The following is a 27,103-nucleotide window of genomic DNA, read 5'->3' as shown; positions in this document are numbered from 1 at the left end:
GAGATCATTTTTCTTCTTTTATTAGATTTTTTTTTTCTTTTTTTTTTTTCTGTTTTTCTCAAAATTTTTATCTAAAAACAAAAAAAAAAAAAGGAAAAAAGAAAAACAAAATTATTGGAAACTTCATGGTTCAAGCGGGGACACGGGAGGAAGAGCACGGAGCTGAGGCTCCGAGCCTCTCCAGAAAAGTCCTCACCCCTGAAGTGCCCTCTTCGGGGGGAGAGCAAAGCCGGGGACAGTGCACCCCCCCATGCCCGGCCTCCGTCTGAAGAGGGCAGAGTCACAGTGGTCCGGGGGCCAGAGGGGCTGGAGGGGGGCAGGGGCCGAAGGGGTCACAGGAAGTAGTCGGCCACGGGCTTTTTGGAGGGGATGCCCCGTGTCTCTTGGGGAGCAGCCTCGAAGATGATGAAATCCTTCTGGAGATGCTCGTCCAGCTCCAGGATGGCAGCCACGTTCCCACAGCTGGAAGTCGGGGGGGCAGCAGCGTTAAAGCGGTGGGCCATCCGGGATCCCCACCTCGACCTCCCAGCCCAGGCAGCTCACCGGTAGCAGTAGTTGGGTGCCGACCACACAGTGAGTACAGTCTCATTGAAGTGCCACTTGTAACCTTCCATCACCAGTTGGTGGGCGCGGCAGATCATGTCAATGTCGTTGGCTGCGTTGAACTGGGCCACCACGTCGCTGCCAAACAGGTAGCCAGCCCCACGGGGGCTCACCCCCCAGCCTGTTGTGTCTGAAGGTAGGGATGAGGGGCGAGGGCATCACTGGCTGCCCGCTGCCTTTGAAGGAGCACCACCCCATGTCCCTCCTGCAGCCCGGCCCGCGTGGCAAACGCACAGGGCCTGAACGTGTGCCGGGGGAGCCCGGGAGACGGGACAGCGAGGGTCAGAAGCAGATAAGCTCCAAGACGAAAGTATCTCCTCATAGTTGGAGCCACCTCACAATCAGGGTGACCTGTAATCCACTGCCCAGACAGATGCCCACGAGACTGAAGGCGGTGCCCCGAGGGAAGCATGTGCAGCAAACAGCACTGGGACCCAGGGCGGCCTGGGCAGCGGACAGGCAGTCACCAGGTGAAGCGCAGCAGCGAGGGAGCTGAGGAGTCCCGGACTGGTACTGGGGGCTGGGCTTTCAACCTCGGCTCTGCTCCAGACAAGCTGGGGAAGCCCACAAAATGAGGGGGCCCCCGGGGACTATCATTCTGGGAGCCTGACCTCTGCAGAAGCCCCTTCAGACTCCGGGAGCCAATGATTTTGTCCTTAACAAGCCTCTGAGCCGTGACATCCGTGCCCCCAGCTACCCGCTCTCGTTCCTCACCGAGGGCCCAGCCAGTCGACAGTCAAGCACCGGCGCCAGTGAAGCCTAGTCCTGCTCTGCTCTGCCCCAGCTGTGCCTTCGAGGCCCCCGCTTTAACCACAGGACCCCCTCGGCCACTCAGCAAATTCAGAGCAGAGCTCCCGGCCTCACCTTCAGGGTCGGACCAGAGCAGGTCACACATGGGCCCGTCGTGAGGCACCTCTTGCTTTCGGTCGATTGTCCGGATCTGGTCCAGGGTCTGGATGGAGGGGGAGAGGCCCCCGTGCACACAGAAGATCTACGGGGGGAGAGCACGGCGGGGATGGGGGCTGAGGCCCAGCGCCCCTCCGGTCCCTCCCTCTGTCCCCAGGGGGCCTTGTGGCCGCACCTACCTTGCCATCGATGATGGCCGACAGGCTGAGGTAGTCAAAGATCTCAGTGCAGTAGCGCCACACGGTCACTGAGCCGTACTTGCGCAGGCACTCGTCGTAGAAGCCGTAGACCTGGGTGATCTGACGGCTCTCGTGGTTGCCCCGGATCAGGGTGATGCGGTCAGGGTAGCGAACCTGGAAGCAGGCAGCGAGCGAGGCCTGGAGTTGAGGCTCTGGGTCCCCTGCTACGCGACCTGACATGTGCCAGCCCGCTCCCCCCTCATTACGACTGCCCTGCCCAGACTCACGTCCTCTGCCTGAATCGTGCTGCATCCGCCACACAGGCTCCCAGTCCTGCTTCTGGAGGCGGCAGGGCTGAGCCCTCTCCCCGCCCGCCCCCACGCCCCATCAACTACAAACCGAAAGGCCCCTCCTGCACCCACCAGGTACAGACCAAGCCCCGAGCGAGACACTTACAGGGCTTTGTCACCGGCCCCTTACAACCTCCCTCCCACCAATGGATCCAGCGGAACCCAACCTGCCACGTTCACAACAGGCCTCTGTTCCCGCCCCGACACTGCCGCCCTCCGACCTCATCCTCCAGGGGCCCCAACCAGATGCCCCCAAGTCAAGGAAAACTTCTCTGACCACCCAAGCAGCTGCCCATCACCAGCAACACCGCTCAAGAGTTGGGGGTGGTCGGAGCAGGAGATGAGGGCGGAAAGGATGCCGCCAGGTCAGGCCTGAGGTGGCCCGGGTCTGGGCTCCAGAAGCCAGCGGACCCCACCTTCAGTGCCAGCAGCAGGAGGAAGGTTTCGACGCTGTAGAAACCACGATCCACGAAGTCCCCCATGAAGAGGTAGTTAGTCTCAGGGACATCGCCACCCACCTAGGAGGAAGGGAGAAGGTTCTGCTCAGCCCTGGACTGTGGTGGCCCACGTCCAATCACGTTGAGACCTCTGGCCCCCACTCCGCTCAGCCGACCCCAGCTCCCGCTCTCAAGTAAAGGCTCCTCTCGCCGCCCCCCAGGTCACCCTGCCCAGGTTTCCCCGCGCTCACTCTGAACAGCTCCTTGAGGTCATAGAATTGTCCATGGATGTCGCCGCATACCTGGAATGAAGAAGGCAGCTCAGAATTCACAGGCCGAGAGCCTCCGGTGCCAGGGGCTGTCCTTAAAGACACCTGCTGCCTTAGAAGGCCCTTATCAACCTCGGCTAAGCCCCTACTTCTCAGGGCCCAAAACCTACCCTCCCACCCCAACCCCCCGACTCCACACCCAGGGCCCGCTATTGTGTGGGCAAGAGATGCAGCCCAGTCTTTCCAGCTAGACCTGCAGCACCCAAAGGACCCGGCCCGCTCCTCATTCCACACCCCTCAAGGTACCAAGGCCAAAACTGCCGATAACACAGAACATGCAGGAACACGTGGAGTCCAAGCACTCACCAAACGAAGAGGCCTTCTGCCCCAGCCAAGGGCGTCCCTCCAGTGACCCCGAAGCCCCAGACCGTTATACCCGTTTCTTCCAGCCAGGCTCCCTTGAAGGAGGGGCTCCCAGGAGGAGGCCTACAGCTGGGAGCCCACAAGTCTAAGGGGCACGTCCGTGGGCCCCACAGACTAAGCTGGGCTGCGGAGGGCCGGCGGGTACTCACTGTGACTGGCGAGTCCACCCTCTGCACGTTGCTCTCCTCCACCAAGATCTCTCTGGAGACAGAAGACCAAGGTCACCAGAGCCAGGCCTGCCCAGCCCAGCCCAATTCCCGACCTTCTGGGGGGAGGTGGGGCTCTGAAGCCGTCCCTGAACCTCTATGGGGCAGTTTCCCCAGGACAGGCTGGCCACAGCCCCGCCCCCTGCCTGACACCCTTCCACGGCTCCCCGATGCCAAGAGGCCAAAGTCCAAGTTCCCACTCAGCACCCAACGCCTGTCCAAGGAGTCTGGGCCTTTCCCAGCCTTGACCGTCCCAGCTGCTCCCTTTCATGCATCCAGCACTCACTCCCGGGACACGGACCTCCTCCCCGTGCCCGCTCTGCTCAGAGACGGTGCCCTTGGCTGAGCTCTCATAGCCCTGTTCCCCACCGCAGGGCCCTGCCCGCAGACCGATGGACCGACCGACCAAGGGCACAGGGGTGGTGCCCCGCGCAGGCCAGCCATCAGAGGCGCCTGCGAGGAGAAACGCTGTTTGTTGCCACTTTTCTAACAGTTAGAGGAAGTTAGGACTCTGGCCCTCTCTCCTTGCACTGCATCCTACTGCCACCTGAGGAGCCATGACGTGAAATCGCTGTTCGTTACGGACGCTGATCATAAGCAGCGCCACGTCTCTAGGTCTCATCCTGGAGCGATCGCAGAGACAGTGAACCTTCCAGTTCACATCAGGTGCCAGGACGGCAGGAGAGTGCCAAGTGGAAGACGCAGGCGATCGCGCCACCACCCTCACGGGCTGCACCCTGATGACCCTCGCCGTGCAGATCGAAAGACCTTCTGCAGTGACAGAAGCGGGACTCCAACCAAGCAGCCTGCGCAGGGTCTGGCCCTTATCAAGCTAGTCTGACGTGGGAGGCACCCGCTCAGCCCTCCCTCCTCTCCCATAAGGCCAGCAGCTCCCTGGGCTCGGGGTGCCCCGTATGACAAAAGTGGCTCCAGGAAGGTGTGCCTGGGCTTCCCGGAATGGCAGGAGGCGCTGGTGGGGGCCCGAGGGGCCAACAGCAACCAGGCTCTCCAACCTGCAACGCATCTTGTGCTCGACATCCTTCCACACCAACGATTTGTTTATTTTTCTTTTTAGCGCCATGCCCTCGGCATATGGAGGTTCCCTGGCTAGGGGTGAATCAGAGCTGCAACTGCCGGCCTACACCACAGCCACAGCCACACAGGATCAGCCAAGTCTGAGACCGACACCGCAGCTCATGGCAACGCCAGATCCTTAACCCACTGAGTGAGACCAGAGATCGAACCCACAGCCTCGTGGGTACTAGTGGGGTTCGTGACCTGCCGAGCCACATAGGAAACTCCCACACCCGCTTCTCAAAATGACCTCTCCAACTGCAGAAGAAACCAAGGTTTAGAAAAGAAGGGGCAGGATCAAGGTGACAAAGCGGAAGCGTGGCTGAACTGGAGCTCAGGGACCTAGTATCCTAAGATTTTGTACCAGTCCCTTCCAGACTCCAGGTCCCCAACCCTGTCACTGGCGGCACATCACCAGTGCCCAGGGCTCACCCTTCACTCCACAACTAACGCCGCCCAGCAGGAGGGAGCTAGATTACACATATCCCGTGTGTGTGGCAGCAGGCCAGTGGCTTCGGAATCAGTGCAACAGGGACAAGGAGCCTGGGGAGGGCCTGAGCCGGGAGGTGGGGCAGGAATCTGCTTGGGCCACGGCACCAGGCCCTGGGCCTGCATATACAGAAGCTCATCTGAGCTCTGTAACGATTTCAAAGACTTGAAGAGGTACAGTGACCTGACTCAGGTCACACTGTTTATAGGTGACAACACAGGATTCCTACTGAAGAACACCTGATTCAAAACCCTCTGCTATTCTAACATGATGTGATTTCGTTTGATTTTGCTTTTTAGGGCTACGCCTGCGGCATACAGAAGTTCCCAGGCCAGGGGTCAAATCAGAGCTGCAGCTGCCAGCCTACGCCACAGCCACAGCCACACAGGATCACAGCAGCGTCTGTAACCTATACCACAGCTCATGGCAACGCCGGATCCTTAACCCACTGAGTGAGACCAGGGATCGAACCCGCATCCTCACGGATGCTAGTCGAGTTTGTGACCACTGAGCCATGACAGGAACTCCCGATGTGATGTTTTCAATAGGAGCAAGCTGAGCTCATGTGCTTTGGGCCTCTGTGGTTCCAAGGACCTGAGTCTCCATGACATCTGAGCAAGCTGAAGTGACTGACACTACCAGCCTCAGCCTGGCCCCTGGTGGGTCCCCAGGTGCTAGACCCACTGCCAGGTGCTAGAGTTGGTCCTCCTCCAAACTGGGCCTGGAACAGCAGTGGCCACCCCAGGCCTGAGGCTTGGACCTCCAAGCTCCACCTCGCTTTCATCTGGGCAGGACCCCACATCCCTCAGTAGCTCCCTGCTGCCTCTCACAGTCTAAATGTCTACCTGGCTGTCAATGAGTGTGGAGTCCAGTCAAAGACCTGAATCCAAAACCAGCCTCCCCTCCAAGGAGCTGTGGGACCGGGGGCAAGACCTCTTCTCTGAGGCTCAGTTTCCTCTTCTGTGAAACACTCACCACTGCCCTGCCTGTTCCACAGGCTGCAAAGAGCAATGGAGGCTGAACACCTAACTTCTGCTATTCTGAAAATTCCACTATGCTACCCAAGCATTAGCTGTCATCACCACCACACTGATCCAGGCCCTGTGGGAGGCAGAAGACTTTGGGGAAAAGAAGAGTGCCAGCCAGAAATGGGTTTAAGTTCCTAAAAATGCCAATCAAGACTGAGGGATGGGAGTTCCCATTGTGGCTCAGTGCCAACAAACCCAGCTAGTATCCATGATGATTCGGGTTCGATCCCTGGCCTCGCTCAGTGGGTTAAGGATCCAGTGTTGCCATGAACTGTGGTGTAGGTTGCAGATGTGGCTCAGATCCCCAGTTGCTGTGGCTGTGATGTAGGCCGGCAGCTGTAGCTCTGATTGGACCCCTAGCCTGGGAACCTCCATATGCCATGGGTACGGACCTAAAAAAACAATGACAAAAAAACCCAAACAAACAAACAAACAGAGAGAGATTGAGGGATGACTAAAAACATCTTGGGGCTGGTCTGGTCAAGGAAATATTTTTGAGCTGGCAAAACATGAAGAGTCACAGAACAGCGTTTAAAAGGGAGCCTTGCCTGTTCACCAAACCCATGCAGGCCCTGTGTGGCTGTGACAGGTCTGCGTGGGGCTAAGCCAAGCAAAGAACCCAAAGGCCAGCCAGCTCTGCCACCTTCCTCTGGGAAGCCTTGGTCAAGTCCCCAGGCTTCAAGACGTCACAGCTTCCTGCTCTGTAAAATGGGGCAAATATTTCCAACCTCACAGCATTGCTGTGGGAAGGAAGTGGATATAAAGTCCTTTGCCAGGATAAGGTCAGGCTAACAGTGGCCTATTGGTCCATAAATGTGGGGGTAATTCTGCTGGCTCTGTTTCTGCAATTCTCCAGTGTGGTGGAAATCACAAATAGTTCCTCAGGAGGCAGGTAATGGGTCTTGTCACCACTGCCCACACATCCCAGAGCGCCACTCTTTTTTTTTTTTTTTTTCCGGCCACGCCTTTGGCAGGTAGAAGTTTCTGGGTCAGGGATCGAACCAGTGCCACAGCTGTAACCTGAGCTGCAGCAGTGACAATGCTGGATCCTTACCCCGCTGAGCCCCCAGGGAACACCTTCCACTCCTATTCTCAGCCTGCTTGGAATGCCCTTCCTACTAGGCCTGCCCACTCAGCTGCCCAAATTATCCATCTTTCCAGGCCAACTTCTCTTTCAAGCCTTCACTAAGGACTTCAGTCCACATCAGCACTGCCCTCTTCCTACAAAGGAAGAACAATAACACCCAACAATCATCGAGCACTTACAGTTTACCAAAGCCTATGCTGAGCGCATCCCTTACTCTTCACAGCCACCTCATTAAGTTCTAGAATCCCCACTTTAAATAGGAAGAACCTGAGTCTCACAGACCTCAAGATCACCAACACAGCTAGGAAGTGGCAGAGCTGATTCCAACCTAGAGCCACATTCCAAAGCCTGGCTCTTAACCACTACATCATCCTACTTCCCACAGAACTCTAAGCTAGGCTTCCCTTCAGATCTTGCTTAATTCTACTCTGGCTTATCTGCTTCTATTTCATAGGCTCCCACAATGAGTACGAGTGTGATCCAACTCCACTTTCTTGCATGATGGCCTGAAAATGGAGAGGACATGGAGAACTCACTTCAGGCTTTACCCCTTATTCCTGAATGTAAGCATCCTCACCTGTGAGATGAAGACAATTCCACACACCTTTTTGGGTTGTTACTGGGATTAAAACAATACTGTAGGAGTTCCCGTTGTGGCACAGAGGAAACAAATTCGACTAGGAGCCAAGAGGTTGTGGGTTTGATCCCTGGACTCACTCAGTGGGTTAAGGATCCCTCACTGCTATTGCTGTGGCTGTGGCGTAGGCCAGCAGCTGAAGCTCTGATTCAGCCCCTAGCCTGGGAACCTCCAAGTGCCACAGGTGCGGCCCTAAAAAGCCAAAAAAAAAAAAAAAAAAGAATACTGTAAACCAAATCTTCTTGCTGACATTCCCTTTTATCATCTTATTCTTCAAGGCCTAGCCCAAAGTTCAGTTCCTCCAAGAAACGTTCTCTGTTCCCCCCAGACAGACAAGGTTGTTTCCCTAAGCTTCCTAAGTACTTTCTGTAACTCCAACTCCACTGAAAACACATCATCTAATGCTTCAGGTATTTGAATCCAGGTCTGTCTTCCCCCAACAGGCTGGCTGCTCCTCGAGGGAAGTGGCCCTATTCGCTCCTCTCTGGGAAAGCTTCCAGGATGAGCCAGGCCGAAAGTTCTCAGCTGGATTTGCCCCAAGCTTCCGGCCCCTGATCAGTGGCTGAAGCCTTTCTTCCCGGGCTCACCTGGCCTTCGCGCACAGGGCCTTGACTTCGCTCTCCTTGATGAGCTCGCAGCGCCGCAGCTGCTCGATCTGCCGGTCCAGATCGCTGATCTCCGCCATGGCCCACCCGCCCCGGAGCGGGTCAGAGCCGGGGCCGTAGCCCCCTCCGCACCGCACAGGGGTCTCCTGGGAAAGGCCAAGGAGAAGCCGCGGATCAGTGTCCTTAAGGGGCGCCGGGTCGGGGGGGGGCAACTCGGTTCTGGAGCTGGCCCGGCCCCCCCAACTCCCGCCTGCCCTCACATAGGCCCCGGGGCCCCCAGCGTCCCACAGCCGGGGCCGCCCTCCGCTAACTCCCGTCGAACCCTGAGGTCCCGCGCCAGGGACGGTGGCCTAGAAGGGTCTCCGACTATTACCGACGCAGCGACTCCGGCTTCGGCTTTCGTGCTCCCTGTCTTCCTCTTTCCCTCCGCTTTGGGCCGCCGCCACCTCCGCTTCTACTTCCGGCCCCGCCGCGGAAGCAGAGGAACACTAGTTCCGCCGCGCGCCGGATGTGGCGTCATATACACGCCCCCTCCCACGCCGCGCCCTTACCCCACCCCCTCAAGCCTAGGAATGCAAATGAGCCGGAAGAACCGGATGACTGCAATGTGCGAGCGGAAGTGATTGTGGGCTGAGCGGATTGGCGCTGTGAGGGCGGTGACGGACGCCAGTCCGCTCCACATCACCGTGTCGGTGGAGGAAACTGGAACTGAGTCGGCGTTCCGCGTTGTAACTTCAGCGTACACGTTTCTGTTTACCTGTTTTAGTCGGCTTCCCCCATTACAATCCCTGAGAGATGGAATTTTGTCCTGTTCACACTTGCAGCCCCAGTTCTCACTTAGAACATGGCCTGGCACAGTTGGCATACAGAACTATTTGTTGGATGGGCGAAAGACTCCCAGTCCAAATCTCTTTCCAAGGCCCAAGAGACATCTCTCCGATGGAGGACCTCTGAAGTTAGAGTCAGAAAGGAGTCCACCTTCCCCACAACAAGCTTATACCTCAGTCAATCTGACTTCCCTGGTTCCAGAAAGGTCCCTTTGACACCCCTCACCCCTGCTCTCGTCTGCAGTTTTATTCCTTTGAAAAGAAGGAAACTGGTGTTCCGGTTGTGGCTCAGGGGTACGGAACCCGACTTGTATGCGTGAGGTCAAGGGGGGTTCCATCCGTGGCCTTGCTCAGTGGGTTAAGGATCCCTCCTTGCTGTGAGCTGTGGTGTAGGTTGCTAGATTGCAGACGCAGCTCAGATCTTGTGTGGCTGTGGCCGTGGCAGGCAGATTCAGTCCCTAGCCTGGGAACTTCCATATGCTGTGGGTGCAGCCCTCAAAAAAACAAAAAAAAGGAAACTGGCTAAAAGAGATTAACTTCCACAGTTACATAGCTAATAATTCTGGGCTTCTAGGAAAGCTGTGTCCTCAAGGTCTGGTCTCTTCTGTCACACTTTCTGATGCTCACTTTGTCATTATAAACTTTATAAAACACTCCAAACTGACATTTAAAGTCCTCTGCTTCTTTAGTCTCTTGCTGCAGGCAGAGGAAGCCATTTGTCTTGAAACAAACCTCTTGGTGTCAGAGCCCTTTTGGAATGTCTTTTATTGTCTTCTATGGGCCCTCTCTCTCTTTTTTTTTTTTTCCTGGTCTTTTTGCCTTTTTTTAGGGCCGCTCCTGTGGCATATGAAGGTTCCCAGGCTAGGGGTCTAACTGGAGCTGTAGCCACCGGCCTATGCCAGAACCACAGCAATGCGGGATCCGAGCTGCGTCTGCGACCTACACCACAGCTCATGGCAACGCCGGATCCTCAACCCACTGAGCAAGGCCAGGGATGGAACCCACAACCCCATGGTTCCCAGTCGGATTCGTTAACCACTGTCCCATAATGGAACTCCTGGAGCCTCTATCTGTTTGCTTCAGACTTTGCTTCACGGAATTGAGTGAGGCTAGGCGCAGAAGTGAGACCATAGCTTGGAGAGGCACTAGGTAAAAATTTGGTTCTGGACGTAGGCAACAAATGGAAATGTACAGAGAGCAGGAAAAGACCAAGTTCTTAAACTCCTAGAAGTTTCTAGGTTTCTATGCAGATCACTATAGAGATTCAGTAGGTACAGAAATCAGTGTTGTTTTTCCTCTCTCTCTCCAGGGGATCTCAGACAGGAAAGGGTCCGTTTTAGGAGATTTGGGAGGTGGCAGAACTAGGTGGGCCCCTGGTTATGACAAGGATCTTTAATATTCCCCCAGCCTGGGGAAATGGGGAAGGGTTCAACTCATGGCACAGGACCCTCATTCTGACTTCATGGAATGCAGGAGCCACAGAGGTTCAGTTCTCAACTGGGAATGTGCATTGTTGAGGAGGGTGTGTGGGAAGATTCCAGGGTTTTAGTTTTTTTTTGGTTTTTGGCCTCATCTGTGGCAGGCGGAACCTCCCAGGCCAGGGACTGAACCCACACCACAGCAGTGACAACGCTGGATCCTTAACCCGCTGAGCCACCAGGAGACTCCCGATTCCAGGTTCTTCAAGGGATTCCACAGCCCAGAGTCTAAGAAGCCAGTTCTAATCCCATCTCCTATTAAGATGGGAAGACACACAGGTCATCAGTGAGGTAGATTAAGGAGAAATGCATTCATAACCTCGTTTTAACCAAGAGACAGTTAGGATCTCTGGCGCGATCACCTTAAGGACGAATTGGGAGTGACAGCACCTACTCCTATTGGATGCTTACGTTAAGCCTGCCTTGTAGATTCAGGAAATCTTAGTTTTTGTCAGTGGCTGTTTTTTTGGTCACAGGGCCCCCCTTCTCTATACCTGTGGGTTCTGGGCCTAAAACTGAGGCTAAAGCTGCAGCCTCCTAAGACCAGCAGTTACACGTGCACTCCCCACCTGGAAGCCTTGTATCAGGGGCTGCCGGTGGAAGAAGCGGAGCACTTGGTGGTGGGAAGAAAATTCCCAAGCTCTTCTCTTGAAGCCCTGGGCAGGTACTGAACAGAGCATATGCTATCCCATCTCCTGGTTTTCTGCCCCAGCCAGAGGAACATAAAGCAAGGGCTGTGTCTTCTGCCACCTCTGCCAGCCCTCCCCTGCCCCAAACACCACAGACATGGTCACCACACTCCCCCTTCAATGGCTGTTTATTGGCAGTAGGCTTGAGAGGGTGATGGAGTTAGCATATACAGACAATACCAGGCACCAGTGTCACGAGGGAGGCAAGAGTGTTGGGAAAGGGCGGCCTGGAGCCCCCGAGGCCCCCTCTCTTGGAGAGGGAGGGTGGGAGGGGGCGGGGCCTGGCGTGTTGAGGGGGCAGCCTCAGCACCTCCCTGCTTAGTAGGCATGGTTAGAGATGAAGAGGGACTCGCTGGCGGCAGCCCCCGCCTTACCGCTCGGGGTGTACTTTCCTTGGCAGGCAAGGCTGTTGGCCTAAGAGGGGAGAGGAGCCAGAGTGAGAAGAAGGTCCCCTCTCTGAACCCTGTCCAGCCCAGCGCCCTGCCCGCCTCCTGCCCCAGCCTTACCAGGGCTCGCTTGACATATTCTTCCTGGGCGGCCTTCAGGTTTTCCTTCTTTCCGCCCCAGGCCTTCAGGGCCGAGGCCTGCAGGGCTCGACCGTAAGAGAAGGTCAGGGCCCACGGCTTCAGCAGGGGGCACTTGTTGATGGCGTTGAGGTTGATGGAGGCCTCCTCCTCGCTCTGGCCTCCGGAGAGGAAGGTGATCCCTGCAGACCAAGGGGAGGGGCTGTGGTCAGAGACCCAGGGGGCTGGCAGGAGGCCCTAGATGCTGGGCTGGGAATCCGACCGCATGAACACAGGGACGAGGGGTCAAGTTCCTCGACCTCCCAGAGGTCAAGATGAGGGTGTGGGTCTCACCAGGGACAGCGGGGGGCACTGTGCGGCGCAGCGCTGTGACAGTTGCCATGGCAATCTCCTCGTGAGAATATTTCTGGGTGCAGGCGTGGCCTGGGGTTACCATATTGGGCTTCAGCAAGGTGCCTTCCAGGTAGATGTGGTGGTCGCTCAGAGCCTTGTAGACAGCCGCCAGCACCTAGAGCAGTGGGGGACCAGAGGGAGAGGGAGGTGGAGTCGGGAGACAGGGGTCAGACTCGGGGCCCTGGGCCCAGCTCCCCAGCCCACCCCTCTGGCCAGGCAGACAGGCAACCTACCTTCTCGGTTACATACTGACAGCGTTTCAAGTCGTGGTCCCCATCGGGGAGGATCTCGGGCTCCACGATGGGCACAATGCCATTCTGTGGGGTGAAGGACCGGGGAGCTGTGAGACCTCCTATCCCAGAGCCCCAGCTCCAGCTCTCTGCAGCCACTGGCCAAGATCCTATCTGCATGATGACAGACTCCTGGCTTCACGGCTGATGGCAGAGATGAGGCCTCTCCGCAGATCCGCCCCCCCACGCCCCCGCTCCCTGCGCACACGAGCCCTCCCCGGGCCCAAGCTCGATGCTTGGTGAGGATCTGGAGCGGCTGCCTTGGGGGAGGCAGGGATCCTGGCAGATGGGGGGCGGGCTAGCGGACACTGGAGCAGGAAGAGGTGGGAAGTGGCCTGTTGGGGACCTGCAGGCCCACCTGCTGGCAGATGCTGGCATAACGCGCCAGGACGTTGGCGTTTTCCATGATGGCGAGGGAGGAGGGGGTGTGCTCCCCGATCTTCAGCACACAGCGCCACTTGGCAAAGTCAGCTCCGTCCTTCTTGTACTGTGCACAGCGCTCTGACAGGCCATCCAGCCCTGAATGGGGGTCGGAGGAGTCAAAGCAGGGCAGACGAGGGGGAAGGTGGCTCCCAGGCGCCCTGGGCACCCAGAGGGATAGGGACCCCGGCAGGCGGAGGTGAATGGTTCTCACCTTGGGTGGTTGTCTCGCCGTTGGTTCCTGCCAGGGGTACCACACCCTTGTCCACCTGTTGGGGTGGAGGACAACAAGAGAGGACAGGGAAGTGATTTCCGGTGACTTTTGCTCCTCTGTAGCCCCACCCTGTCCCGGGTTTACCTCATCTCTCAAGTATCTTTCCTGGTTTCCAAACGTTTCACTTACTCACAGTATCTGATCCCAGGAGGAAGGACAGGCAGTGCGCCTGTGCTCCTACTCCTTACTAAGCCTGGGAACAAAACACTTCCTGGCCTTGAGTGCCTGACTTTTCAATTCTTTTTTAAAAAAAATAATTTATTTTATATTTTTTACAGTTGGTTTGTTCACATCTGTGTTCAAATAAAGCCAGTGCATTTCTTCCTTTCTTTCTTTTTTGTCTTTTTTGGGCCACGCCCCATGGCATGTGGAGGTTCCCAGACTGGGGGTCGAATGGGAGCTGTAGCCGCCAGCCTGTGCCACAGCCACAGTAGATCCACAGTAGCGTCTGCAACCCACACCACAGCTCACAGCAACGCCGGATCCTTAACCCACTGAACGAGGCCAGGGATCAAACCTGTGTCCTCATGGATGCTAGTCAGATTCATGTCCACTGAGCCATGACGGGAAGTCCAGGACCAGCACATTTGCTTGGTATGTCTCATAAGCCTCTTTATATCTGTGGGTTTCGTCTCTCATTTTTTCCTTTTTTCTTTTTCTTTTGGCCTTGTCTGCAGCAGGTGGAAGTTCCGAGGCCAGGGACTGAACCCTCACCACAGTAGCAACTCTCACCATAGCGGTGACGATGCCAGATCTCTAACCCGCTGTGCCACCAGAGAATGCCCCTGGTTTTTTTTTTAATTCTATAATAAGCATAACACCTGGGTCTTACAAATGCAAGGATTAAAAATGCCAAGAGGTCTCACATGCTTCTAGCTTTTTCTACACACAATTTTTTTTTTTTGTCTTTTTGCCTTTTTTTCTTGGGCTGCTCCCGTGGCATGTGAAGGTTCCCAGGCTAGGGGTCTAACTGGAGCTGTAGCCGCTGGCCTACACCACAGCCACAGCAACACGGAATCCGAGCCGCATCTACAAGCTACACCACAGCTCACGGCAACGCCGGATCCTTAACCCACTGAGCAAGGCCAGGGGTCGAACCCGCAACCTCATGGCTCCTAGCTGGATTCGCCACGACGGGAACTCCCCTACACAGGATTCAGAGGTGATCTGGGGCAGATGCCACCCACGTCTCCAGGCTCCCAACCCGAAGTTCATCCCCTAGCGTGTTACTCTGGGTTTCTCTCCCCCAGCTCCATCTCCAGTCCTGAGGCCTGGCCTCCTCACCTTGATGCCCACAACACCGCCCTTGGCTTTGATAACTTGGGGGAAGGGACGCCCATCATCGGCTTTCTGGTAGAGCGTCTCGTGGAAGAGGATGACGCCCCCAATGCAGGGATTCACGCGGTCGTCGGCAGTCAGCAGCAGCTGGCGGTAGAAGCGCCGGTTCTCCTCGGTGTTCTCGGTGCCGATGGACTGCAGTCGCTTGGCAATGCTCCCTGGAGGGAAGCAGCACAGGGGTGTAAGGAGATCGGAATCAGGCCCAAACCTGGGCCCTCCTCCCACGGGGTCCCGCACACACCAGTGGACTCATCTGCCGCCAGGATGCCCTTGCCCGGAGCCACGATGCGGTGAGCAATGTCAGAGAGCTCCTTCTTCTGCTCCGGGGTCAGGGCTGGGTATTGGTGAGGCATGGTTCCTGTCAGTTCCTGGGCAGAGGAGACAGATGGGGGAGGGCTAGTTAGCGGGGGTCTGTCTACCTGTTGTCTCCCAACAAGCAGGGCCCCTTGCCTGGAGGTCTGGGCAAAGGTTCCCGACCTCCCCTGCAGGTCTTGGGGCTCTTCCTGTCCCCAGCTCTCCCCGGCACCCGACTTCCCTAAACTAGGCCTGCCTCCGGTACCTTTCCTAACTCTGTTGCTGGGCGTGGCCCAGCTGAGGGTGGGGCTGTACATTGGCATCTGAGGTAAAGGAATAGGCCAGAACCATGGACAGGCCGGTCATGTGGAAGCCCGACCTTTGCGGCTCGCACTTTGCCATGGGTCACCTTGCCTGAAAGCAAAACCGAACCAGAGGATTTTAGGATTAAAAGTTGTGCGTAAGGCAGAGGGCCCAAACCCCTCATCTGGAAGGATCCAGAGAAGGGCAAAGGTCTGTGCTTCAAGCCACATGGACACCCAAGGGCCAGACTTGGGGTGAGAACCCACATCTTCTGACCACCGGAGGAGAGTTCCTCCAAGCCACCCAAAACCCCAGGGTTGGCCCAGGCTTCACTGCCTCAAGGACACCCCAAGGTCAGGCTCCGCCCCCGCTCCCCCAGGGTGGAGGGAGGGTATTAAGAAAAGAGCCATAGGAAAAAGGGAGGAAGGTAATCAGAAGCCCAGAAAAGGGCAGCAGAGGAAGCCTAGCCCGAGATGGAGAAAAGGGGCGAGGCTTGCCCTTCTCCCAGCTCGTGCAGGGTGAGAGAATGGGGAGGAGAGGCAAGCGCCCCACCCTGTCCCCTGAAAAATGCTCCAGTCTGCTCCGCGGCTGCAGCTGTTCCAGGCTCCGAATCAAGGTCACCCGGATAAGGAAAGATAGCGAAAGTGTTAATGGGGCATCAGGCGCTGCCAAGAGGTTTCCCCTCCTCGCCAGGGGCACCCCTCTCCCAGGACAGGGACCAACCACCGGCTTTCCGGGACCCTGAAGGAGTACATAGCCGGCCCCCAACCCTCGCTACTACTTAGGAACCCAGCAGGGGCCAAAGGATCACAATCTTTGCACCAGGAGTCCTAACAAGAAAAGGGGAGGGGGGAATGCCCTTCACCTCGTCCTGCTTCCTTCCTCCCCGCTGTGACTCAGCGCATGGGGCGGCCGCTGCGTTGCGCAGCAAACCCAGGGAACTCGAGCTGGAAGAGCTGGGGAGTCCCGGCTGGGAGCATACGGGTGGGTGGGTGGTGGAGCGGGGAGATGACGGGGCCTGGCGGGGGTGGGGGTGCTCTGCGCCCACGCCCGACCGCCACTGTCCCCCGGGACCTTTCACGACCCTCTTCCTGTCCTTCGCACGTGGCGAAGGCCGCTCACCTGGCACAGGAGAGGGGCGGGTTGGCGGGGTGCAGCGGTGGACGGCCGCGGGCTGGAGCGCGGACTGAGGGAGCGAACGCGGCAGTCGTCACCAGGCTCCGGCTCTGCGGCGCGTTCCAAGGGGAACGCAGCCTATTCAGCACCCGAGGGGGCGGCGCGGGGGGAGCGGGCGGGCAGGAGGCGGCGCCTGGCCTTATAAAGGCACCGCTCCACCCTCGGCGGGGTTTTTCCCTTTGCAGGGGGCCGGAGGCGCCCCGGCGTCCAATGGCAGGCGAAGGACTGTGCGAGAGGCCACCCCCGAAAGGCGAAACCCCGAGGCGGCAACTGGGCGGGGACAGAGCGGCGAGAACACGATCCTCCCCGCCCCCTACCCCCCCCCCCCCGGTCCCCCTCGGACGTGACTCGGGCCACATCCTGCGGGTCGCCGGGCCCTCCCCTCCCATCCCCGACCCCCCCCCCCCCGCCGCCTGGCTTGCTTTGGGGCGCTGTGAGTCAGCGGATTTGGGGCAACCGAGAAGAGATGGGGATGGAGTGGGATGCATGGGGGGGGGGAAGCGGGTGGCAGAGCCTGAAAAAACTGAGGCTCAGCTTTTCAACACCCCCCCCCGCCCCCGCCCCCGGAGGCCCAGCCTAGGGGCCCCGGGCAGCCCCAGCTTCCGGCTGCGCTGAGGCAGCATGTGTCACTTTGTAACCGAACCCAGAGGCCGGGCGACTGCGGGTCCCCGGCGGCAGGGAGGCTGAGAGAAGGGCGGCGAGGGCTCGCACTGAGAGAGCGAGGCGGCGGCCGGGGCTGGCACCGGGCGGAGGCGAGGCGGCAGCGGTTCCGGGTGTCCAGCCCGGCAGGTGTCCCCGCAGCATCCGCGCCCTATCCCGGTGGGTGCGGCTCCCCCGGCCCCGGAGGGCCAGCCTGGCCGGCGAGTGCGCACGCGCCCGCTGCCTGGGCTGCCCGACCGCCCGCGGAAACTCGCCGGCCACGGCTGCGCCCGATCGAGTCTGGGGATGTAGGGCAGGGCCCTCGTGAAACTTCTCCCTGGCCCTGACTTCCCTCTCCAAAACAAAATGTGTCCCCGAGCTGTCAGCCTCCCAGCTCCTTTTCGACCCCCCGCCCCCACCGTCCTACCTACCGGCCGGGTCTCCCCCTCCGAATCCCGATGCCTTTAGCCCAACCCCACCCTGTACCCCATTCTGCTGGCGCCCACCTGCGAGGAGGCCGAAGAAGTGGGCAGAGCCTGGTCAGCAGCGAGTGAGCCACGCCGCACTTGGGCTGGGTTATAAGGCAGCTCCTGCCCTCCCCCCAACCAATGTCCCCGACCTTCTCCAGTGACCCCTGCCCTTTCCTTGCCACAGATCCCCTGGCAGGGACCTATATTTAGGGAAACCTGAAGCCCCTGACATTCAGCCAGCATGGGGCCTCAAGTGAGGGAAGGGGAGGAAGATGTGGGCCTGCCTATTTTGGGGGTGGCGGGGAGGGCCCCCTGCCCTCTCACCGGTACTTCAAAGATTTCTTCCTTGGAAATCCAGATTGAGGGCCTCAAAAGGTTGCAAGAGAAATAAATCTTTGGACCGGGATCTGTGAGGAGGGAAGGAGGGTAAGGGGACTCAGGTCCCTGGCCTCCCTGCCTCCTCTGATCCTGGTCCCCCAACCCTGGGCCTCCCCCTGGCTGTTGTGATTCTCTGGAGCCTGTTACTTTAGAGGGAGAGCAGATGCAGGCTCTACACGCACACCTCAAAATAACAAGAGTCCCTGGACAGGGTGTGGCTGGGGTACCCTTACACCCTGACATGCAAGGCCCAAGTGGGTCCCATAATGCTCTCTGTGGTGAGCAGTGTCCCCCACCCTCACCTTCAGATATAATCCTTTACTTGGGAAGGGGGAGAGGAGGGCAGGGACAACCGCTGGCACACTAGCTCCTCTCTCTTCTGGCTCTGCAAAGGGGCTGCCATCCAGGCAGCCAAGGGCTCTCCGAGGCCCTCTCTGCAGGGAGCCAGGCTCTCCGATGCTGGTTCCCAAGCCTGTGAGCTGGGCCGGCCATTTGGGGCTCCAATGGCCTGGTGGAAGGTGTCCTGCGGCCCTTCAGGGAACAGGGGATGTGGGCCCTGGGGGCTGGCCGCTCTCCAAAGGGCAGGGACGCTGGGTCATCATCGGAGCTTGATCTCAAAACAGAGGCAGTTGAGGCTCTGGCAGTCGGGAAGCTGGCACGCACAGGCGCAGTCGCAGAGTGGGCAGCAGCGAGGGCAGCAAGGGGCCCAATCCTGATGGAGAAGAGCACGGGGTGAAGGAGGTGCGCAGCGGGGAGGGGGACCAGAGGGGGGACCGAAGCTGTCTCCTCCTCAGAGGCAGAGAGGCCTACAAAGTCCCTTTTGCCCAGTGGATCAGAGGGTACCGTCGTGCTGTAGATGAGAGAACTGAAACCACCAGAGATCAGAAGACCCTGCACCCAAGGTCATTCCCCAAGCTTCAGCTCAAAGATGGTTCACCTGTATCCTTGGGGCCTCACGCTGCTGAAAGTCAGCAGACGGGGAAGGCACACGCACACTCTGCCTATGATGAAAATAACTGGGTTTTGTGGATTTCTTCCCGGGCCTGAGACCAAGCTGGATCTCACTCCTCCATTTCTGAGCACCTACTCTGTGCCAGGCACAGCCTGTATTCATGAATGATTTTTTTTTCCTAAGTCTTTCCAGGTTTCCTTAAAATGGTAATTTGCATATTGAACTTTTTTAATGTTTAAAAGGAGTTACATCGCTTTTCTTTTTCCAAACCTTGAGGTGGGGGCCTCTCTACCAAAGGGGAAAGAGAGGGTCAGAGAGGGGGTTGTGACCCCCCTCCCCAAAGGAAGGCAGCTAGGGCATGGGGCTGGGATGGCTGTGGGCCTGCTGCCTCCACTCCTGAGATTCCCCCCCACCCCCCACCCCGGGCCCCATCGCTTCCCAGGGCTGCTGACATCAGCTTTTTTCTGGGTCTGGGTGGAGACCGGGGCTCTTCATCTCCTGTCTTCACTGAACTACCAAGGGCCTCGGGAGCTGGGCAGGTTTCTGAGATCCAGATGAATGTTGACTCAATCAGTCAATCAAAGCCCGGCACCCCCCCCCCCCCATCCCCTACCCCCCTCCCCCAAGGCAAGATGAAAGAGGTCTCCCAGGGGAAAGGGAAGGTCTGTCCTTTGGGGATTAGGAACAGCCTGTCCCTGGAGACAGAAAGGGAGAACCGGTCCACGCTGACCCTCTCCTCTCCCGCCTGGCACAGGGGTGATCTGCCACTGCCTCGGGCATGGACTGGAGCCGGCCAAGTGGCTGGAGGGTGACACACCCAGGATGTGTGACAGAAGATTGGCTCCTTGAGGCCTGAGGCAGAGCTAGTGACAGTCACAGTTGCACAGCTCAGTCAGAACACAGGCCAGGAATAGGGGGATGACCTTTAGAGGAGCTGAGGTTTCGGGGTGCGGTGTCAGATGACTGTGAGATCAGGTGTCACTAGGGGCGCCGCTGGGGGGTGGGGGAATGGGGGCAATCTGCTCTGTCCCTCACGGGGGAGGCTAGAAGAATATCATGGTGGAGGGGAGGGCACGAGGTGGCTTCCTTGTGTTTGATGGGGGTGTGGTCTGGGGAGTCCTTGTCTGGGCTGAAGCCAGCTCTGTGGGTTTTCGGAGGACTGCGCCGTCATCCAGTGCTCAGAACTAGGGGCTGAGAGAGGCCCCGCTGCCCTCACCTCAGAGAAGAGAGTATTAAAAGCATTTCTTGGCTCTGCCCTCTGGAAGGGTTTGGACCTTATCATTAATAACTGGCTAATGGATGTCTGGACTCTCACGGGCAGCCATGTGGTTTCTGGAAGAACTGTTTTTTAAAGTGCTTTAAACAAGGGCGCCCCAGGACTGTTAACCCTCCTGGTTCTCTAAGCGCTGCAGTTTCTCCACTCTGATTTCTTCCACTTTTTTTTTTTTTCTTTGTCTTTTTAGGGCCACACCCACAGAATAGGGAGGTTCCAAGGCTAAGGGTCGAATCCAAGCCGAGTCTGTGACCTACACCACAGCTCATGCCAATGCCAGATCCTTAACCCACTGAGCAAGGCCAGGGATCGAACCGGCAACGTCATGGTTCCTAGTTGGAGTCGTCTCTGCTGCGACATGTCAGGAACTCCCTGATTTCTTTCACCTTGAGGTTGGGAAGGCCAGCCCTCTTTTCTGTTTGGAATTCAGGGTTTGAATGGAATTCAGACCCAGGTTTGGCTAATTCATGACTTGGGCCTCACTTTCCTCATCTCTGAAGCAACTGCAACACCTGCCTCCCAGGGTGGTTGTGGGGACAGCATCACGCACGCCGCCTGGTACAGAGAGAGCGCTCAGCAAAGGGAGGGCTTCTTGTCACAGCCCTTGCCCCTGAGCAGTAGCTCTTAATCCTGGTGTGCTTCAGAGTCGTGTAAGGACTTGTTAAAAAATTATCAAATTCCATTCTCATTTCAGATCTACTGGGCATGGGGCCTGGCTGCCTGGCTTTCTATTTAAGCCTCCTTCCTGCCTTTTTTTTTTTTTTTTTTTTTGCTTTTTAAGGATACACCAGAGCATATGGAGGTTCCCAGGCTAGGGGTCTAATTGGAGCTGTAGCCGCCAGCCTACGCCACAGCCACAGCCACGCGGGATCTGAGCCACATCTATGACCTACACCACAGCTCACGGCAACACCAGATCCTTAACCCACTGCGAGAGGCCAGGGATCGAACCCGAAACCTCATGGTTCCTAGTCGGATTTGTTTCCGCTGCGCCACAACGGGAATTCCAAAGCTTCCTTACTGCTTCTCATCACACACAGGGCTAGGAACCAATCACTGCCCTGGATGGCATCATTTCTTTCTTTCTTTTTTTTTGCTTTTTAGGGCTGCGCCCGCAGCATATGGACATTTCCAGGCTAGGGGTCTAATCAGAGCTACAGCTACCCGCCTACACCACAGCCACAGCAGCATCAGATTTGAACCGTGTCTCAGACCTACACCACAGCTCACAGCAACACCAGATCCTTAACCCACTGAGCGAGACCAGGGATCGAACCCGCAACCTCACTGTTCCTAGTCGGATTCATTTCCGCAGCACCATGACAGGAACTCCATCGTTTCTCACACCCTACGATCCCTGCCTACTTGTTTCTCTCTGTCCTTCACGGGAATGTGGGGATGTAAGCCCCGAAGCCTGTGGCCCTGTCTGTTTCGTTTCCGAGGTGCCCCCAGGGCCCAGCACAGAGCCTCAACAGTGACTCCATAAATCTTTGGTAACTGAATAAATGAACTACGTGAACAAATGAATTAGGTCTTCAGGAAATGCCTGTGAAAGAAGTAGAGCAACAGGTTTCTCCCCTGGGGAGAACAAGAAGCCTGGGTTTGCGGCCCGGTCCTGGCTCTGGGCCTCGGTAAGCCTCGGTCCTACAGCCGTGAGGGAGGCCAGCGCCTGGGAACATCTGTGGTTCCGACTGTTCCTACAAGGAAACTGAAGAACACAGGGACCTTACTGTGCTTTGTGGAAAGACAGCTCAAGGACAGAATGACCCTGCCTCACCATTTGTCACCTAGAGTCCTTCATGGATTGGGGCGAAACCAGGGGTAGGATCAGACCCTGAGGTCTCTGGGCTGGGACGGCCCGCAGCCCCGCAGCCCGGCAGCCCTGCAGGGGGCAGTGGGAGGAGCCAGTCCCTCCAGACCGAGCACCTCACCTGCACAAGGACGAGAGGCCTCTGACTAGTCCCTCCCTGCAGACAGAAGGCCAAGGAAGTGGCGACCCCAGGCCAGGGGGCCAGAAAACACTGTTATAATTGAGCATTTCCTATAAAAAAAGGCGGTTTGAGGATCACAGGGTCTTCCCCCTTTTGTTCCCTTAGCTCCAGCCCTGAACCCCAGCTACCCCTGGGAAATCAGAGGCCTATCATTTGAAAGAGAACTCCCTGCCCTGTAATTTATTTTGAGACTCAAAATATCTTACGGGGATTTGCAACTGCAGTCAAGCTGAGTTGTGAATGTGCTGGGTCTTTGCCCCCTCACTCTTCCCTGCCTAGAGAAGGGCTCCTTCAAGGGCAGGAGCATTGCCGTCTCAATCTCTGAGCCCAAAATAATCAGCCTGGGAAGGTGGTCAATTACATTGAACATCCTTCAAGCCACAAATGCAAAAATGGCCTGTCTTCCGAGAGCCAGGCTTCTCCCTGAGGGTTCTGTTTCAACACACCATGGAGCAATTTGCTCTGCAAGACTCTACTGTGGGAGGCTGCAGAAGTGACTAAACTTCCCTGAGCCAGTTTATTCCCCTGCAAAAAGAGGAGAAAAACAGCCTTGTGGTGCAGCAGGTTAAGGATCTGGCATTGTCACTGCAGCAGCTCAGGTCACTGCCGTGGCTCAGGTATAATCCCTGGCCAGGGGAACTTCCACGTGCTGCAAGTGCAGCAAGGAAAAAAAAAAAAAAAAAAAAAGAGTTCCCTTCTTGGCTCAGTGGGTTAACGAACCTGACTAGGATCCATGAGGATGCGGGTTTGATCGCTGGCCTTGCTCAGTGGATTAAGGATCTGGCGTTGCTGTGAGCTGGTGTAAGTGGTGTAGGTCACAGATGCAACTTGGATCCCGAGTTGCTGTGGCTGTGGCATAGGATGGCAGCGGTAGCTCCAATTAGACCCCTAGCCTGGAACTTCCACATGCTGTGGGTGTAGCCTTGCAAGCAAAAACTAACAAACAAACAAAAAACCCCCAAAAGATGGATAGATAGTCAAAGTGTGATGTCAGGTTAAAAAGGACAAGTAGCACCTGTGAGGAAATAGTGTATGGGGTGTGACTACATTTTTACCAAGAGTCAAATGCAAGAGTGATAGTACCGCATGCATATCAGTATATGAGGGACATACACCAAACACAGCAACCTCGGTTAGAGGGCTGGTTTATAAAGCGACCTGTACTTTTCTATGTATTTCAACAGGCACACTTTATAATAAACAAACAAATATAAGGAGTTCCCATCATGGCTCAGCTGAAACGAATCTGGCTAGCATCCATGAAGACGCAGGTTCAATCCCTGGCCTCGCTCAGTGGGTTAAGGACCCAGCGTTGCCGTAAGTTGTGGTGTAGGTCACGGACAAGGCTTGGATCCTGCGTGGCTGTGGCTGTGGTATAGACTGGCGGCTTCAGCTCCGATTTGACCCCTAGCCTGGGAACCTCCATATACTACAGATGCAGTCCTAAAAAAAGACCAAAAAAATATATATATATATATACACACACACACACACGCACACATGTATGTGTATATGTACACACACACACAGGTTTTTTAAAATACCCAGTTCTCAAGGTCATTATCTGACCCTGTCAGTAGCACAGTATCCAGAATACCGTATTCACTTGGTGAACAGGAGGAGCTCTGGAGGGGCTCTGTTTTTTCTTTTAACTACCATTTTCAGAAGTGCTCATGTGCCCTACACGTTACCCATTACCTTTCTCCAGCTGCTGCCCTACTTTCTTTTCTACAAGTAGCTTTCATTGCCAGAAAAGTATCTGAGCTGTTTTTTACGTTGTTTTTGGCTGTCTCCACCTGAGCCAGTACCTGGAACTGTGCCTGGCCTAGAATAGGTGCTCAGTAATAAATTTTGTTGAACCAAAAATGAATGCACAGATAGTACCTCAATCAGGGCTCAGGGGCCAGGGGCCAGCACGAGAACTCACAGCTTCAGTGGGCTGCGGGCAGCAGGCATCCAGGTAGTGGGCTGGGCTAGGCAGAGGGAAGTCGCAGGCTTCTGCACAGGTCCAGCAACAGTCTTGGGGTCTAGAGGCGCCTTGCTTCCTGCAGGGGGGACTGCAGTCTGTGCAGCAGCGCTGAGTCTAGGAGAAGGCAGGGTTCAGGATCCAGGCCAGGCGGCAGGCGAGGAAGGACAGCCAAGACTCAGTTTGGGGGAGAGGGGCAGAGGAAGGTTCAGCTGGGGACAGGGATGGGATGGATGCGGGGATTAAAGGGGAAAGGGGTCTCAGGGTAAGGGCCTGCAGTTGGGGGCCAAAATGACCAGCTTCCTCTTCCTCAGGGCCCACCCTTCGGCCCCCACCAGGCCCCTCACCAGCAGGCAGTGCCTAGTCAGCAGCACCAGGCCCAGCAGCAACAAATAGATGCCCACAGCAATGATGACGATGGCGGGGATGGGGAGCAGCAGGGAGGGTCTGCTGACAGGAGCCGGGGTTGGATTCCATGGGCTAGAGGAGGCCTGGACAGCACAGGAGGAAGGGGTGACAAGGAGGTGCGGAGGGGCTGCAAGGACACACAAATACCAGGACGACGCTGGACGTGGCTGGGAAAAGTGGAGGAATAGCCACCGGGTGACAGGGAGTCAATGGGACTTATTGCTCTTCCTTTCAGGCTGCCTCCCCAAACAGATCTATCGGGTCTGCTTCCTTTGCACTACTTTCCCATCCCTCAACCCACAGAACTGGCCCCTAACTGCCTTGCAACTTGCAACTGTGCCCCTTTCCACACCAGCTGTCCTTGTGTATCTCCTCCCCACACCCCCTTACAATCCATCAATGGCTCCCACTGACTCAGTCTCAACTTATCTCAGCGACAAAAGCCCCAATCAAATGCTGCCTACCTCTCCTTCTGTCCCCATGGCACTCCAGCCATACTGAAGTCCTAGCAGTTCCCTCAAAGGCCCTATATCCTCTCTCTCAGGCCCACGTCTCTCTGCCCAGGCTGTTCCCTCTGCCTGGGATGCCCTTTCCTCTGGATTGCTTGGCCAGCTCCTCATCTTGCCAGAGTGGCATGCGCCTTTTCCTGGGAAGGCCGACCCTGCACACTCTCACAGCTCTGGTCCTGAGCTGGGAGGATCTATGTCGGGTAAAAAAAAAACCCTCTCCAGTGCAGGCTCCAAGGTAGGAAAAGTCAGGGTGAGTTGACGCCTCTGAGGGAGCCGCTCCAGAGAGGGCTAAGGGGCCTAGGACTCACGTCCATGAGGCAGGATAGCGCCGCTCGGTCCAGGAGCTGCAGAGGAGAGAAAGTCCTGGGCTCAGAGACTGAGAGGGGCCACTAGGCTGGGGTGCCCCTTCTCCACCTCCCAGTTCCGGTTTGGGGAAACTGAGGCCCAACCATGGTCCCTGGTCGGCACAGTGGGGATCGGGTCGGGGGATTCGGAGCGGCACCACCTTCGAAGGCCCTGCCCGACCCAGACCACACCCCTGTTTTCCCCCAACCCCGGGCTCCCTCCATCGACCTAACGGCTTTACCTGCGCCCTCGGGGCCGCGGGCAGTTCACGGATTCCGCGCTTTGCTTGATCCAATCCGCCGCGGCCGCTGCACCGCCCAGAAGCCTCCCGCTGCTTCTCGTGGTTGCTATGGAGATCAGAGCGCCGCTCCTACGGCGGCCGCTCAGACCCAAAACTCCTTCTCCACCCCGCGCTTCCCCTTCGCGATCTTCTTTGGTCACCAGCTCTTCTTTTTAGTTGGGGTCCCCTGAGCTTTCCCGCAGTTACAGAATAGAAATGGGGAGTTCCCGCAGATACCCACCTAAGTCGGATCCGCATTGTGCGCTGTGTGCTACAAAGGGAAGATTGAACCCCCGGGCTAGACCATCAACTGGCTGTGTGACTTCGGCTAAGTCACTGCGCGCCTCGAAGAATCCGTGTTATTCCAGTGTAAACCGAGGAGAAACAGTATCCTCCCACGGATACTGTAAAAGTCAAAGCTACTTCTTAATTGTATAGAACTATCCTCAATATTGTTTCAACCTCATCGCACTCACTTTTATTAACAGCGTGTTTTTTTGTTTTTTTTTTTTTATGGCAGCACTCAGGGGAATATGTAGGTTCCCCAGGCCAGGGATTGAATCCCAGCTATAGCTGCGACCTACCACAGAGGATCAAAACTGCACCTCCGAAGCTACACTAGCTGCTGCAGTGGGATTTTTAACCCACTGAGCCAAAGCGTGAAGTCCAGTGCCCAAATTTAAGATTCATCATCTGGTCTCTTCAACCCTCACATCACCATCAAAGTGATTTGCTCCACCCACATCGGATTTTGTGCTTTTTCTTTTTGTCTTCTATGGCCGCACCCGCGGCATATGGAGGTTCCCAGCCTAGGGGTCGAATCGGAGCTGTAGCTGCCAGCCACAACCACAGCCACAGCAACGCAGGATCTGAGCCGTGTCTGCGACCTACACCACAGCTCACTGCAGCGCCGGATCCTTAACCCACTGAGCGAGACCAGGGATCGAACCCGCAACCTCATGGTTCCTAGTTGGATTCATTAACCACTGCGCCACGACGGGAACTCCCAGATTCTTAACTCACTAACCCACGACGGGAACTCCCTGATTCACCTTTTTTTTTTTCTTTTTATGGTTGCACCTGTGGCATATGGAAGTTCACAGGCCACAGGTTGAATCAGAGCTGCAGCTGCCAGCCTACAACACAGCCACAGCAACACTGGATCCTTAACCCAATGAGCAAGGCTGGAGATCAAATGCACACACATCCTCACAGAGACAACATTGGGTCCTTAACCTACTGAGCCACAACAGGAACTCCCCTGATTCATCTTCATGTCTTTTTTTTCTAGGGCTGCACCTGGGGCATATGGAGGTTCCCAGGCTAGGGGTCCAATTGGAGCTGTAGCCGCTGGCCTACGCCAGAGCCACAGCAATGTGGGATCTGAGCCGAGTCTGCGACCTACACCACAGCTCAAGGCAATGCCAGATCCTTAATCCGCTGAGTGAGGCCAGGGATCGAACCCACAACCTCATGGTTCCTAGTTGGCTTCGTTAACCACTGAGCCACAATGGGAACTCCTCATCTTCATATCTTAAGCCCTAGCAGTTAGCTTGGCCTTGAATACTTACTGATTCTATGAATGAGTGGAA

At 56.6% G+C, this 27,103-nt stretch overlaps 3 protein-coding genes across 6 annotated transcripts; all 3 read right to left on the bottom strand.

Annotated features, from left to right (window-relative positions):
* Window positions 1-52: 52 nt before the first annotated feature.
* Window positions 53-8,786, bottom strand: PPP4C (protein phosphatase 4 catalytic subunit). Of its 2 annotated transcripts, XM_047780155.1 has the most exons (9): window positions 8,668-8,786; window positions 8,277-8,440; window positions 3,317-3,368; window positions 2,727-2,777; window positions 2,455-2,556; window positions 1,689-1,862; window positions 1,468-1,594; window positions 544-733; window positions 53-462 (listed from the first exon to the last, which is right to left on the bottom strand). In XM_047780155.1, exons 2-9 carry the CDS (start codon window positions 8,372-8,374, stop codon window positions 333-335), a joined length of 924 nt encoding a protein of 307 aa, XP_047636111.1. In that variant the 5' UTR covers window positions 8,375-8,440; window positions 8,668-8,786; the 3' UTR covers window positions 53-332. The 2 variants fall into 2 exon arrangements, with proteins under 2 accessions (XP_047636111.1, XP_047636112.1); XM_047780156.1 differs by lacking the exon at window positions 8,668-8,786 and having other exon boundaries at window positions 3,111-3,368; window positions 8,277-8,372.
* A 2,612-nt stretch (window positions 8,787-11,398) lies between these two features.
* Window positions 11,399-17,743, bottom strand: ALDOA (aldolase, fructose-bisphosphate A). 2 transcript variants are annotated; one of them, XM_047780139.1, is made up of 9 exons: window positions 17,446-17,743; window positions 14,769-14,895; window positions 14,474-14,685; window positions 13,130-13,184; window positions 12,854-13,014; window positions 12,439-12,522; window positions 12,146-12,320; window positions 11,795-11,994; window positions 11,399-11,702 (listed from the first exon to the last, which is right to left on the bottom strand). In XM_047780139.1, exons 1-9 carry the CDS (start codon window positions 17,650-17,652, stop codon window positions 11,607-11,609), a joined length of 1,317 nt encoding a protein of 438 aa, XP_047636095.1. In that variant the 5' UTR covers window positions 17,653-17,743; the 3' UTR covers window positions 11,399-11,606. The 2 variants fall into 2 exon arrangements, with proteins under 2 accessions (XP_047636095.1, XP_047636096.1); XM_047780140.1 differs by lacking the exon at window positions 17,446-17,743 and adding an exon at window positions 16,247-16,400.
* Window positions 14,846-26,311, bottom strand: LOC125127319 (keratin-associated protein 10-2). 2 transcript variants are annotated; one of them, XM_047780141.1, is made up of 8 exons: window positions 25,753-26,311; window positions 25,473-25,578; window positions 25,195-25,230; window positions 24,317-24,460; window positions 23,931-24,086; window positions 18,090-18,499; window positions 17,734-17,816; window positions 14,846-15,235 (listed from the first exon to the last, which is right to left on the bottom strand). In XM_047780141.1, exons 1-6 carry the CDS (start codon window positions 25,767-25,769, stop codon window positions 18,386-18,388), a joined length of 573 nt encoding a protein of 190 aa, XP_047636097.1. In that variant the 5' UTR covers window positions 25,770-26,311; the 3' UTR covers window positions 14,846-15,235; window positions 17,734-17,816; window positions 18,090-18,385. The 2 variants fall into 2 exon arrangements, with proteins under 2 accessions (XP_047636097.1, XP_047636098.1); XM_047780142.1 differs by having other exon boundaries at window positions 24,842-25,230; window positions 25,473-26,311.
* Between the last annotated feature and the right edge of the window lie 792 nt (window positions 26,312-27,103).

Source organism: Phacochoerus africanus, chromosome 5 (genome assembly GCF_016906955.1).
Source record: "Phacochoerus africanus isolate WHEZ1 chromosome 5, ROS_Pafr_v1, whole genome shotgun sequence".
NCBI classification, from domain to species: Eukaryota; Metazoa; Chordata; class Mammalia; order Artiodactyla; family Suidae; genus Phacochoerus; species Phacochoerus africanus.
This window is presented reverse-complemented; position numbering and strand designations above follow the sequence as displayed.

Excerpts from the sequence above, each read along its gene's own strand:
- LOC125127319 (XM_047780141.1), bottom strand. Across the intron at positions 25,231-25,472 it reads CCGCGGCCCCGAGGGCGCAG|CTCCTGGACCGAGCGGCGCT; the intron begins GTAAAGCCGTTA and ends TCTCCTCTGCAG. Across the intron at positions 24,461-25,194 it reads CGCTATCCTGCCTCATGGAC|GCCTCCTCTAGCCCATGGAA; the intron begins GTGAGTCCTAGG and ends TGTGCTGTCCAG.
- ALDOA (XM_047780139.1), bottom strand. The coding sequence starts at position 17,652 with ATGCTGGCTGAATGTCAGGGGCTTCAGGTTTCCCTAAATATAGGTCCC. Across the intron at positions 14,686-14,768 it reads GGCGGCAGATGAGTCCACTG|GGAGCATTGCCAAGCGACTG; the intron begins GTGTGTGCGGGA and ends GCTTCCCTCCAG. Across the intron at positions 12,523-12,853 it reads ATGCCAGCATCTGCCAGCAG|AATGGCATTGTGCCCATCGT; the intron begins GTGGGCCTGCAG and ends TTCACCCCACAG.
- PPP4C (XM_047780155.1), bottom strand. The coding sequence starts at position 8,374 with ATGGCGGAGATCAGCGATCTGGACCGGCAGATCGAGCAGCTGCGGCGC. Across the intron at positions 3,369-8,276 it reads GCCCTGTGCGCGAAGGCCAG|AGAGATCTTGGTGGAGGAGA; the intron begins GTGAGCCCGGGA and ends TTCTGTCTCCAG. Across the intron at positions 734-1,467 it reads GCTCTGGTCCGACCCTGAAG|ACACAACAGGCTGGGGGGTG; the intron begins GTGAGGCCGGGA and ends CCCTACCTTCAG.